The 14831-nt window shown below is 44.1% G+C and overlaps 1 protein-coding gene across 5 annotated transcripts in view; it reads right to left on the bottom strand.

Annotated features, from left to right (window-relative positions):
* The window catches only part of ric8a (ric8 guanine nucleotide exchange factor A), a 513564-nt gene that overhangs the window by 487263 nt on the left and 11470 nt on the right, over positions 1–14831 (bottom strand). The window contains exon 2 of one of the 5 annotated variants that reach the window (XM_075691024.1): positions 5087–5111. The exons of the other annotated variants lie outside the window; for them this stretch is intronic. Coding sequence (XP_075547139.1) covers positions 5087–5111 — 25 coding nt within the window. The remainder of the gene's footprint in view (positions 1–5086; positions 5112–14831) is intronic. 5 annotated transcript variants of the gene reach the window in all.

The raw sequence follows: 14831 nt of genomic DNA, 5'->3' as shown, positions 1-14831 counted from the left end.
CCTTAGGAGCACCCGGGAACACCCCTAATGAGGGAGTGCAGGGGGCATGGGATGGACGTCATTCGTAGGTAGAGAGGCAATAAGTAAACTAAAATTTGAACAGAGACTCCCAGCACTGGAGGAAAAAAGGTGGGCAGGAAAAGTGTACAAATATCTGTACATGAAAAGTTTGAACACAAAGTGGACACTCAGGACGAGGAAGCTGAGGAATAGATACCTACAGCCGAGGGAGGGGGTCCAACGTGGTTCTAGTGTGGGAAAGGAGGTGAAGGAGACGGAAAGAAAAATGTGGGAAGAAAGAATGCTCGGAAAGCCAGCACTATCAATGTATAGGTCACAAAAACAGGAGATTAAGAGAGAGCTCTTATTTGATAACTCACGGGGCAGCTCACTATTATTCGAAGCTAGGACGGGGGTTTTGAGAACGAAAACATACAGGGCTAAATTTGAAGACGTGGACCTTCGGTGCACAGCTTGCGGAGCCGAAATGGAGACCACTGAGCATATAGTGCTGAGATGCACAGACCTTCGCCCGACCCTGACAGAGGGAACAGTGGCAGATATGGAAGGGACATTAGGTTTTCCCGAGAACGAGGGCAAATAGACGAGAAAAGAGTGGCAGTAACGAAGGGGAGGCTAGAGGATTGGTGGAGGAAGTCAAGGGATAGATAATACCATAAACCGGGGAGATAATGTTTCCTCTACTGTTTTAGATAGTTATTTTGGGGGGAGGAGGGGAGTGAAAACTATGTTAAGGAAAAGAGGATATAAAGAAAGGGAAAAAAATAATAATAATAAAATAGGAGGGGGAGCAAAAGGCTAGGTGGCGCCAGCCGCCACCCGTTACAAAGGGTATAGCCGCCATCCAACCATCCATCCATACCAGGAAGTCCCCGACATTACGCGGCTCAGCATTGGAGGACCCAGAAAGCTGGCTGGAGATGTATTTCAACAAATTTCCTGTCACAAACACAGCCAGTATTTAAAACCGACCTTTGCACGAGCAAACCTTTTTAAACACTCATTTTTTTCCAAAAACAATCAATGATTAGAATGCCCTACCTGGAAATTCCCACTGGTTATGACCACCCACTTGATGCATCTTGTTGACTGTATACCTTGTATATATTTGTATGTTCGCTTTTTGTTGTATTTGCTCCCGTAGCCCCCTCCTGTTTGAACAGATGTCCGCAGTATTGTGAAAATAAGAAAAGGGTCCCTGAATATATGACGACGTCATCAAGATAAACCTGGCAAGTATGCCATTTCAGACCACTGAGAACAGTGTCCATCATTCTTCAGAATGTTGCAGGTGCAGAGCACAGGCCCCAGGGGAGCACTTTTAATTCATACAGGCCATCCGGTGTCACAAAGGCAGTTGTTTTGCGATCCCATTCATCAACTTCAATCTGCCATTACCGGCTTTCCAAATCTATAGATAAAACTTGGCCCATCGCAGTCTATCGAGTGAGTCATCGAAGCAGAGTAGGGGATAAACGTCTTTCTTTGGCCACACTGTTTAGCCTTCTGTAGTCAATGCAGAAACTTAGCATTCCATCTTTCTTCTTTACGAGGACGACCGGAGATGACCAGAGATTTTTGGATGGCTGTATAAAATCATCCTGAAGCACCTCGTCAACTTGCGCATGTATCACATCACGCTCTTTGGCCAAAACTCAGTAAGGCTGTTGTTTTCTGGGGGAGACATCGGTATACGTAATGATTCGGTGTTTTGTGATGGGCATCTGACACACCTCAGAGGACTAGGCAAAACATTCTTTGAATTGAACCAGCAATTCATGCAGCCCTATTTGTTGTTGCTACGGGAGGATCTACCTTGTCGAGTGATGCGGTCCTGGCCCTCGGTGTCGATTGGAGATCATTGTCCAGTGATGCAGACATAAAAAATTCGGCGATGTCCGTCATCGGGTAGGCGAAAGTGATAGCAGTGCGACAAAAAAGGTGGCAGTACTCATTACTGAAATTCGTTACAAGCAGCGTAGCATGTCTGTCCCGAAGCATGATGAGGCTGTGGGCCGCGCAGATACCTAACGTGAGTAAGAGTGACCCGTTGCCTTCAGCGACTGTCTAACCTTCACGTAACTTGTCGCACACGGCATCAACCAGAACGCTCAAACACAGAGATAACACAATACTATTGGCATAAACACGAAATGTGCCGAGATGGCTGTCGTCGGTTTTGTCTGCTGTTCTGTCAAAAAGGTCATGGTGCATCCCGAAGGTCGATAATAGCACCATATTCAATTCCCAGGATGAAGTCTCCCAGGATGAAGTCTCCCAGGATGAAGTCTCAAGGTCAATTCTCCGGATGAAGTCTCGGGAACATTCGCAAAGTACAAGGCAACTGGAGAGGAACGAACGTCCACAGATGTTAACGCTGAATGTGCACATACCAAGTGGGGTGACTACATGTCCACCGGCAGTGCGACATTGAGTTCTGTAGCAAGGCATAACTACTTTTTTCAGGTGCATCGCTAGCTTTTGGCTCATAATCGAGTAATCAGCCCCTGTGTCCGACAACTCACTGACTTCATGGTGACCATCGAGCCCCACAAGTATATCTAAAGAGGGTCAGCATCCGAATTCACTTGTCGTCGTCGAATCACTGCTGGTATGTGCGCTTACGTCAATAGAAGGCCTTGCTCGCATCGATTGTCAGCGGCCTCGCCTCCGAAAGTCGCCATCTTTAGTTTTCCCACGTAGGGCTAGCTGAACGCCCCTGCACTGTCACTGGAGAGCTCTGGGAATTTGAGCAAAATCGTCTTGGAGACAATGACCGTGACAGCCACCGCAAGGGCAGTGGCGTGCGCTGCTGAGACAGGTATTTTTCAATAATTCTTGGTCTTTTGCCACACCTTGGCCTTGGCAAGTCGACGGCGAAACCCCGAAGTCCAAGCCAGCAATACGGGCATGTATGGTATAAATGTCTGCCTTTGCCACAGTGATAGCAAAGCAGTTGCCTATCCGATGCGCACCAGACGTCCGATCTCTTTTGAAATGGCTGCTGATTCTTCAAGTGCTGTATTGGTATTGGTATTGCAGCACACACAACACTCATGGAGGGGGCGTCGATATTTGATGGAAGTGCCGCTGTTCCATTCACGGCGGCACTTGCAGGGAGTATCGACAGTTCATGGAAGAGCAGACACCGCTCACATGTTTCTCTTTCCCTGTAGCTCTTAGCTCTTAGTTTGACACGTTAAATTCGACTGCCGGCTACATGCTACTTCCATGCTTCCTCAGTCATGAGTGCTCCAGGCCCATAGAACGACAGAAAGCTGAGCTAGTTGGTAAGGATTCATTATGCAAATAAGAGGTGAGGCGTGCAGACAGGACACAAGAGTAGGGAAGTGAACACGAACGCCGACTATCAACGTTCGTGTGGTCCACTTCTCTACTCTTGTGTCCTGTCTGCACGCCTCTCCTCTCTTTTGCATGATGACTCCAAGCCCACTAAACATTCGGCGCTCATTCATAGCAGCGTTCAAGAGGGCAGCCATCCTTTACACCAAAGAAACAAATCACTGTGCAGCGGGCCGCCAGTCCGATGTTTCTGAACAGGTGGTGCGAGAGTGGCGACTGCAGCGAAACAAAATTTTCACCTGTGACGGCAAGTGAAGAATTTCCCATGGGCTGAAGTCGGGATGCTTTCCGGAGCTGTAGGCCAAGCTTGCGGAGTGCATGGCTGAAATATGTGACCGGTCCCTGCCAGTGAAGCGCAACATGGTCATGAAACAAGCCTGGATCTTCGCCTTTTAAGTACGTGCTCCGCCGTGAGTGCAATGAGTGGCTGGTGGCAGAAGACCATGAAGTTACGCCAACCAAACCTGTCACAAGAGCCTCCCTGACGGCTGCGTGACACTAGTTGGGTGCATTCGGCGTGGGCTGCTGTTCCACAATATGTCATGGTGCAGTCGTTTGCCAAATGTGGAATTTCGCTGGATGGCGATGCGATCTGGGACCGTGGCAGCAATGACGATGGAAGCACTAGTGAGGACGATGGCATAAGTGAAGACGAGTAGTCCAGTGACCATGCCAGCTACTAATAAATTTTTGTTATGGAATGTGCCCTCGGGTATGTTTTTTTTTTCCCTGTCACATGCGATACGGGGGGGGGGGGGGGGGGGGAGGACTTACATTCGAGTGTACTTACAGTAATTGTGCACTTTCCGAGATAGCAATTTTTTTTCTGAACAACCTACTGGTGGGCATGATCAAATTTGGAAATTGTTTTGCGGTTTCGGGGTTTCTCGCAACTCTTAATTTTCACCCGGAAGCGCAAGTTTCGGACGGCAAGAGACAGGCAAACACGACAACGAGCAGACGAAACATGGCTTGGGGCTTCTCGGTAAGCGCTGAAAACTTTTTCCCTTTCTTACTATTTTCACACAAGTTTTAAGTGCTGTTCAAATTCACCGAAAATATATTATGTACCTAGGCGCATTCAAGGCCACATGCGTGTGCGAGATTTGAGAAACACAATGTTAGGACCACAGAGAATTGACGCTATATTGTGCAACCTATGACAATCACCAAAATCCACAGAGGGTGGATAAAAGCTTTACAAAAAGGGCTTTGCAATACACTATTGAAATACCTTGCACATACATTCTAGTGAACACACTAGAAAATATAATGCAGACAGATTCCTAACATCTGCACATATTATATATATATTATGTACCTAGGCGCATTCAAGGCCACATGCGTGTGCGAGATTTGAGAAACACAATGTTAGGACCACAGAGAATTGACGCTATATTGTGCAACCTATGACAATCACCAAAATCCACAGAGGGTGGATAAAAGCTTTACAAAAAGGGCTTTGCAATACACTATTGAAATACCTTGCACATACATTCTAGTGAACACACTAGAAAATATAATGCAGACAGATTCCTAACATCTGCACATGCCGCGATTCTCTCTTTGTAAGCCTACATACATAGAAGCTAGCTTATACAGATCTTGTAAATGTATTCGGAGAACCTAATAAGTGAATAGATGTTAGCACTGCAGACTTCATACCACTACAATGTTAAAGAATTTAACTGCAACAACTTACGAGGTGCGCTGCCAAAATGGGCTTTCTTTGATGATGCAACATTTCCGCACCAAAGGAACAGAGAAAAGTGATGAGAAGGTTTTACAGTATTCACGCAAAGAATAAGAAAAAAGCAAGTAGCGACATCACCAGTTGTAACGTTAACACAGATTTTCATCACATCAGAACAATCGTCAGAACGATCATCACATCAGAAACCCGCAGAGGGCAGTTAAGTAAACGTATCTCTTAGGCATGTAGGGCCCTCTGGGCTGTACTTTTCGGTGATAAGGTAGCTTCGCCGCCTGCAGGGTTATCTCACTGAGCTATGTCGAATGCTTGGTTGCAATAGTCAAAAGTGCGAATCCTATTTTTTTTTAAACATCTAACGATGGTGTGCCTGACTTCGACCTCATCCAGTGCACAACATTTGCAGGCTTGGAGTGATGCCTGACACCGGAAAAAGATGCCGAGAGCGAGTGGGGCTATACTAATCTAGGTACAGCTAAATTAGGAAGGCCCACTGAGCTTCAACAAAGGCACTCCCTCACCAGAACAGAAATTGGCTTCTCTGGCGCAGTATTCGGCCATTCCCTCCCAAATGACTCAATTACCCAATAGCCCTCAGTCCCCAGCAGCTGCACAGCATCTGACCAAGGCAGCAGTCAGACCTGTACCGCAGCAGAGGGTGCTAAGAATCTCTGGACCCGGACAGGCCACCAATGGAAACTGACCCTGGCAACCTTTAATTGCCCAACTCTGTCGAGTGAGGCTAGCTTAGCAGGACTCTTTGAAGAACTACCAGACATTGTTTGCGATATCATTGGCCTTAGCGAGATTAGAAGAACTGGTAAGGCTTATACACTGCTGAATAACGGCTATGTCCTCTGCTATAGAGGTCACCCAGATAAGAACCAATACAGGGTAGGATTCCTAATCCATAAGGACATTGACGAATTCTACAGCAATAATGACAGTTTTAGCAGAATGTGTTGTTGGGCAAGTTGGTTCATTGTATTTGGAAAGATTGGATGCGCTTTGTAGACGATCCCAAGGAAGAAGACAGGACAGGCACCTGTCCTGTCTTCTTCCTTGTGATTGTCTACAAAGCACATCCAATCTTTCCAGATAAAATAATGAGAGGGTAGCAGTAGTCGTAATCAAGCTTAGTAAGAGGTATAGATTAAAGGTAGTCTCATGATCCGGATCCATGGTCACTACCTGCCCTAAGTAGATGTATTCCTTTACCACTTCCAGTGCCTCGCTACCTATCGTAAACTGCTGTTCTCTTCCGAGACTGTTAAGGCTGTTTCACATGCTGCGACTGCAACGACGAAAATCGGTGCTGTCGCACGCGTCGCAGTGCGATTTTTAGAGGGCTCATTTCACATGATTGCGATTTCAACAATGCGACTGGTGCGACGCCCAGTGTTGCTTACTGCCAGGTTTCGTAGCACACGCTGCATAATTCTTTTATTGTCATGAATAAAATGTTTACACTATAATGTTATTGACTTCTCCTGATTAGAAGCAAATAATATGTACGTTTACTAATTTAAAAACGTTAGTTAAGATTTGTCTTGGAGTGCGCGACAGCAGTTTCTGTAGTTCAGTGCGACAACGCGCACGGAAACAGCTGTTCGCACGTGGTTCAGCGGTTCTTTATTCTATGGTTCAGCGCTGTGTGTTGTCTTATCTACCTTCTATGACCGTTTCGTTGTGCCTGCGCTACAACAATCTACAAGATGACCTATCGACAAGTTCATATAGCTACCCTCACCGCATATGCAGTATTCGGAATTCGGCTGCCACGAAGTTGTCGTGTCAGCCCAACAAGATCCTCGCACTACCCGTGCTCGGCGTCAGCTTCTGGAGAAATGATGCGTGTATATTGCCCGTCATTGCGCATATGTGGTGCCTGCTCCTAGCCATATTCTTGCGCCAAACGCAACAAGAAGCACCAACCCGAACGCCCGCGTGTGCCCCTGTAATAATAATATTTGGGGTTTTACGTGCCAAAACCACTTTCTGATTATGAGGCACGCCGTAGTGGAGGACTCCGGAAATTTTGACCACCTGGGGTTCTTTAACGTGCACCTAAATCTAAGTACACGGGTGTTTTCGCATTTCGCCCCCACCGAAATGCGGCCGCCGTGGCCGGGATTCGATCCCGCGACCTCGTGCTCAGCAGCCCAACACCATAGCCACTGAGCAACCACGGCGGGTGCGTGTGCCCCTGTACGAAGCCTCAAAACGATCTGTGTGATTACGACGTGGAATGAAAATTGTGTTGTGAAATTCAACCTTAGCGCTAGCCTGGTTCGTCCATCGCCGTGCTTGCGCTGCGAATATATATACGAGAGCCCTCTCTACATATTTCTAAAGGCGCTAAAGCCGACGCATCAAATGTTTCGAGCAGTTACCGTCACTTTTGTAGAAACCTGTACGTTGTAACATAGCATTCTAAAAGACACGCTTCTCGTCCACTTTGTTGTCCTGTGTCTCGCGCTGGTAGTATACTCGGAACTTCTAACAAGAAGACCATGTCAGTACGCGCTATTCATAATGCAGGATCGTAGGCCCACGGCAGGCGCACTTGCCGTAGAATTTTTCAGCTTTCTGCTCAGCCTCGCACGCCTCTCACGGTTAGCCTGTTTTGTGGAAATAAATATTATTAGTATATTATTAATGTTATTAAATATTATAGTTTCTTCACTGTAATTTATAGCAATCACCCAGATTTCCTAAGCTAGTCATGCATTTAACCTGTATTAGATCAACATTGTTATGACATGCTTATGGGAGTCCTTTCAAACTAGATTGCTCAGCCAGAGAAAGTACAAATGCAAGTCTCAATGTTTATTCCAATTTGGTATTCCTAAACAGATTACATTGGCAGAATTTTATGCCTGCTTGCATTTCCCGCAATTCAATGTTCAGAGGTGGAAAAACTGATTCCTTTTCTTGCTGTCGAAAAGCTGCTTCAATGTCGATAGCAAGCTATAATTATTCATTTCGAAAGTGTTAAGCAATGACTATATGTCTAAGCTTATCAATGCGTTTTTGTTCCACGGACACAATTAAGTTTTCTCTCTCCCTCTCATTGACAGCCATGGAATGAAACCGTTCACTTTCATAAGTGTCAGGATGCAAACATTCTGAAATTTGTCCTGAGCATTTGTCTGCATCCTGTAGTGTGCATGTTTGTATCAAGTTCTGGGGTTACAATCGCAGTGATCTACACATATTGTTATATTGCAACAAACAAATTTATTTAACTTTGTTTTCAAATCTACAATGTGGCCATGCAGTAACGACTACATTAATAAGCAAAAAAAAAAAGAAACTGCAGATTCAGTGTACGTGTTGGGATCTATGCGAAGTGTAGTTTTTGTCGAGTGGTCAATTAAATGCTGTTAAAGTAACTGCGATATATACAATTTGTCTTAATTTCAACAATCGAACATGTCATCTTTTGCAAGGTTTGCTTATGTACCGCATAGGTCACAACCTTAATGTCATGTAATCTTTATGCATTACACTGTTCACAAACCATACCGAAACACAAATGGCAGTTAATGTAGACGCACGCTGCGAGACATCAACACAGTGACGTTGTTGAACAAGGAATGGTGCAAGGTGTATGCAGATGAATGACGTGCTTATGTACTTATTTATTATATACCTCGCAAGGTTGGAGTATTTGTGAGGGGGAATAAGAAAGTTGTGACAAAAGGAAGAAGGGCACAACATTAAGAAAAAAGCCAGCAAAAAAAGCAGTACCAATACATTGCACCAACTAGCCCAACGTGTTTTACTGGCACAACATTATACAATACTTAACAAACAATAACGGAAAAAGTTACTGCCCATGCACCCTGTACAGACGGTAAACCAGTGACGCTGAAATGTGCAGCCCCGGTGTTTATCACTGGGTTAATTCGAATGGTTTATTCAAGTTTTTCAATATTATTGGTTATGTCTGTGTTTCTTAATGAGGTTATGCACATGTTTGGCTTGGGTTTATCACATTGTTTATTAGTAATGCCACACATCGCACTTTGCAAGATCACCATCATGGAAAGTGCAATGAGTGGTTCATTGTGTTAATCCAGCGGGTCCATCAAAGTCTTTCTGAATTATGTTACGCACTTGTGTTTTGTAATGCGTTAATCATAATGTTTATGACTCAGTTATGCACTGTAGTTATGAAGTGACACACCGGGGCTGCACATTTCATTCAAATAAATACAGGGACACATTTTCGAACCTATTGGGAAGTCGGAGAGAGACTGCTGCACATGCGCTCTGCTGCTAGAGAGAAACGACGTCACTATCGGTCTAGCCAATGGCCCACCACACCTTTGCTGTGAGATAATAATGACATCATGATCTTCTCTTAACCCCCTCCCCCTCTGTGTCCCTTCCCTGCAATAATACGTAGATAAATGTATGTTTGAAATGCATAAGCATTTCTATGTCTACCCAACAAGAAATGTCTCCGTCCATCATGCTTGACGAGTGCAATGGCTCACACCCCCCTAAACAATGGCTCACACCCCCACACTAGGGTTTTTGGGATCGGACCATGAGTGTTTTGCCTAGGCATATACAGCTTCACTGTAAAAAGAATGAACACCTTTCTGCTAGAGACCAAGACAATCATGAGGTGTATTAACAAATGAAAGTTTATTGAACATGCCGAGTAAATGCTGTTCGACAAGCAATAAATCGAATTTACACAAAAAGCAGAAGCAAGATCTGATGTGTGCCCATACAGATCCCAACAAGAAACGCATCCATTTCTGAAAGTGTAACAGCAGCCATGCTGACACAACATTCTCCCAGTGTATTTGCATCTACAGCATCCATAATTTCTCTAGGCAGCCGATCTCCACAGAATGCTAGCTTCTTCCTCTACAATGCACTCTCCACATCTGAGCGTGCATCGTAGAGGAAGAAGCTAGCATTCCGTGCAGATCGGCTGCCTAGAGAAATTACGGAAGCTGTAGATCTAAAAATGCTGGGTTAATCTTGTCAGCACAGCCTCCATTAGAAATGGATGCATTTCCTGTCAGGAAAGGCACATTAATTTTTGCTTCTCCTTTTTGTGTATGTTCAGTCTATTACTTGTCAGCGAGCATTTACTCGGTGTGTACATTAAACTTTTGGTTGTTAGATCATCTCGGTTTTCTTGTTTGTCCTATGTGTTCTCTAGTGCTATTTGCAGCCAGGCTATTTGTTTTTCTTTTTTTTTAGACTGCTACAAGTCACTTTAATGGCCCTCATGATACCTTATAAAATCTTTTATTTGGCCAATGTAGCAAGAATGTACAGTGTGAAGCAGTAAGAACAGGGTATGCTAACTTCTAATTAAAAGGTTTATTGTGAAAAATGCAGTGATCTATAAAGGTTGCCACAAAGTAGTACAGCAATAAAACCTGATAAAGACTAGTGCTTGATGAAACCTAACATAAAAGCAGGAAAGGGAGAAAATACATATAGATATACAAGTCCAGGGAAAAAAAAACATTGTGATCACCAAGTGTGCATGTGGCTACCTTCCAGGAAACTCATTTTTTTCCCAATGGCATGGAACTGGAAGAATGTGCTTGCATAAGCAAGCTGTCAGTCTGTCTATTGGAATAACAACAGTGTTTCTTGAAAGGTGCTGGCATGCAGGATTGGCAATTGTAATGATTTTTTCCTTGGAATTTTTCTCTATTTTCTTGCTGTAGCATTTATATTTCTGTTTGGCTGCATCAAGCACCAATTTTTATCTATCCTTCAAAGATGTCTTTCTTTTTTTGGGGAAAACTCGCGGAAGGCGGGAGATGGAAATTCAAGACGATGAGCAACATGAGAACAAGGTGAAAGTAGGAGCCAACGTTTCCACACGTGGACCTTGAAGAAGACAATCCACTTGTCAAAACGTTGGCTCCTGCTTTCACCTTGTTCTCGTTTTGCTCATTGTCCTTTTTTTTTCTGGTAATTTATATAACTCGCCACATTTTCACAAATGAACCTCAGTTCAAAGTTAGTCGTCATCCATATCTAGTGTCATCCTGTTGATACTGCTTCATGCTATGCACTCTTGCAACATTTGTGTGTGTGTGTGTGTGTGTGTGTGCGTGTGTGTGTGCGTGTGCATGCGTGTATTTGTATGTGTGATCGGGCCCTTGGGCAGAGGTATCATTCTTCTCCTGTGCAGCCTTATGAATTCATTAACTATAGTGCAATAGAATTGCGATGGACAGGAACGAAGTGAACACACAGAGCGCTTCGTTCTTGTCTGTTGTCTATCTGTTGCACTTTAGTTAATAATGAATACACACAAACTCATCTAGTTTTCAGTTATGTCGGGCTTATAAGCCCGCTTGTCTCCTGGAATATCTGCATGGCTATGTATCCTGTAATTTAATTTCTGGCCATGTGCTTGCAAGTCGCATGTCAATCTCCCAATTTTCCCGACAATCTCGTGTGATGTGCAAGCCCAGACAGTTTCTGGTGAATCCATGCAGGGTGTAATCTGCACTACAAGTGCTGCTTTGATTGCTTTCAGTTCAGCTTTTCTAGGTGTAGGATGACCTGGAATGGTACTCACTTATATGGGGTTTAGTTTTATGTAGTGTCATACTACTGTTACACTGCTATTGCCAGATCAGTGTACTACATGTGCCTTATGTTTGCTTGCATCTTCATGATTAGCAACCTCCTCTGTGTGTTTGGCAGTTGCATATAGTCTCCTGGCCTAATTGTTTGCCCCCATATTCCACGGTATGGGCCTGTTGTGTTTCAAGTTCAGGTACTCCCGAGGTTGTGTTTCTGAAGGGAGGGGTAGTCGTCTTTGCATCTCGTATGCTAGCTGGCATAGTATCTTGGGACAAGGTTCTGAGCTCTTGAGACAAAGAATTTGTGCTGCAGGCTGCAACTCTACCCTGTCTAGGCGCTTGTTTGTTAGCTCTTTCTCATAGAGGTCTTCAAGCATGGTACAGTTGGAAAGACCTGTTGTTATTACCCGATGCCTGTATTCGATGAGTTGTCTTTTTTGTGTGCTGCTGGTAATACATACCGTACCATACCTTGGACACAAGCACAGCATCTGCGATATTCTATAGTATCCACTCGTCCACCCCCATTATTTCGAGATTATTCTTTTCACCAGGTGTGGAAGTTGCGTCCAGGCATTGCATAATTGTTTCACCCACGTTCTGGCTTTGCCGTCATGGGCTTACACTAGCTGAGGATTTGTGGATGTTGACTTGCGGGCATATTTGTCCAGCTATGTGGATCACAATGTGCAATCTGGGGTAGTTCTTGATTCTAGTCTTTCTTTTTTTTTCGACGTCGATATGAGCTGACTTATCAGAAAGCGAGAGGCCAGACTGGCCAAGAAAGTCTGCAGTGTTGTCGAGGGCTTGTTGCATCATTCTTGATTTCTGTATAAGATAGCTTTCCCATAGACTGTAATACACCATAGGCTGTAGTGTTTCTTGTAGTATGCCCGTGTTGTTGGTGTGTGTGGGCCAAATGTACCTCCAACTCTCACCTGGAATTCTCTGTCTTTCAGAAAGTTACTGTTTAAGTGCTCTACCAGAAATGTTTTTGCTCATCGTTCCTCTTATTAGAGCAGCATGAGGTACGGCTGTTAAAAGCCTCTTCACTCTCTTCATTTTTTCATAAGCGGTATTACACAATGTCCTGCAATAAAGTTTCTGCTGCTTATGGCCCACTCATATCTGCCAGTACGGACAACTCTTGAAAAAGGTTTTCTTTGTGCTATGTGTGCAACATAGTATGAGCATTCATGCCTTGACATTTATACATCTGTAGAACCAGCTTCCTGACAGAGTACTTGCTATACCTGATCATGCTTGATTGTGCAGTGCTGTTGAACAATACATATTGATGCAATGAATATTTACACACTCGAATTATCACGAAAGATGGTTGTTTTACAATTCTGCCCTTTGCTTTCTATTGGTGTTAGATTTTGCATAAGCATGCCCCCATATGCAATAGTATTTTGAAGTGTAAGGGTTCAATAAAAGGTGATGAACTAAATCTAAATGCAAGAGCTTTTTTTCTCACCTATGACTCCCATCGAAATGCGACTTCCATGGCTGGCAAATCAACCCCTCGCCTTGTGTTAGCAGCAGAATGCTATAGCCACAGTGACAGGTGAACAAATTGAACAATATTTCTGTGTATAATTTTTTTTCCTGCCTGTATGTAAGTAAAGTTTGGATTAAGTTTGTCATTGCAAAAAAGCCCAGTTTGTGGACTTTTATTGAATAAACCACATATTGTGTATAGTTGAAATGCAGAAATTTGTTCTAAAATCCACGGGTGATATATGTTCTTGCAAGTAGCATGGTATTTCATTACTTATAAAGATAGTAACCGTAGCGGATATCGTTATATGGGTTTACACACTAATATATGTGATCACAAACTTGTTAGAAACTTGCTAGAAGCATGTAAGGCATGAATGTTTCTGCACACTTGATTAGCTGTGAACGTGCAAGAACTGCTTGTACTGGCTGACTTCACTGCACAGTTTTGATTTACTTTTCTTCAGCGTGTCGTTTTATACTGTTTTATCCCCACAAGAACAGGCCGTTTGCCTGCTTTTCGCGTTGTTGCACGAGTTCTACATAATTGTGCAGGAGGGTACGTTGTCACTGTGCCACTATAGCAAGCAATTTACTTAATCTACTAGCTGTACAGTGAATTACCTTGCAGAGCAAGTGTTCATACAGATGCAGTAAGGATACAAAGTCCGCAACATAGTCAATGCTGATTGGCTTCTGTGCAAGAAAAAAAATTCTCCAGAGAAGAGGTGCAACTTAACGTGCATGTAATATTTTATTCAAGCCACGGATTTAAAGCTATTGTAGCAAATTCATTACGACAGCCTAAACTTTTGCTCTGTCAAATTTAATAAGAGGCAAGATAAGCTTTCAAGATGCATCGGGAAATTCATGCTTGAAAACCGACAAGAAAATGCAACTGAACGGTACCGCGTTCAGCGCAACGTTGAAACTTCGGGTACTTTGCTGTCTTGTCATTTGCCCTTGCCGAGGTTGAAATAATTCAAGCTGCTCCGTAAGCGCGATTTTTGCATGCTACTCAACAAAAGAAAATTGTGACGACCTCGTCGTCTGCTGGGGATCGAACACCTCCTAGCCACTGACAACTCGCAAAGGCGTACGAAGCAAACGTGAAAATGCACTTCATTTGCTGTGTAGCGTGTCAACAAACGCATAGCAATCGGAGAATGCAATCTGCGGTACAAGTTTTTTATTCTCCCTTCGCGTACGTACCGAATTCGACGATCCACGTCTCTGCGCATTGCACTTGTCGTGCGAGACGCCATTTTCCAAAACAAACTGGCGGAATAGCTCCGTTGACAGCTCTCCGCGCAATTTCGACGGAAAATCGCAGCGATCGGTGCGACGGTGCGACTGTGCGACCAACCGGTTGGTCGCAGCCGAAAATCGGGGGGTCGGCACTGCGACTGCGATTTTCATCGCAAACGACGGAAATCGCACTTCCGGTGCGACGAAAATCGCATCATGTGAAACAGGCTTTAAACATTATTTTAGTTTTCTGCAGATTAATTTTCAAACCCACCCTTCTGCTTTGGTCAGTGAGCATGCATTGCAATTGGTCTCTTGAGTTACTAAGCAAGGCAATATCATCAGCGAATCTCAAGTTGCTAAGGTATTCTCCATCAACTTTTATCCCCAGTTCTTCCCACTCC

This window comes from Dermacentor variabilis, chromosome 4 (assembly GCF_050947875.1).
Source record: "Dermacentor variabilis isolate Ectoservices chromosome 4, ASM5094787v1, whole genome shotgun sequence".
Taxonomy (NCBI): domain Eukaryota; kingdom Metazoa; phylum Arthropoda; class Arachnida; order Ixodida; family Ixodidae; genus Dermacentor; species Dermacentor variabilis.
The sequence above is the reverse complement of the archived record's forward strand: the minus strand, read 5'-3'. Positions and strand labels throughout refer to the sequence as shown.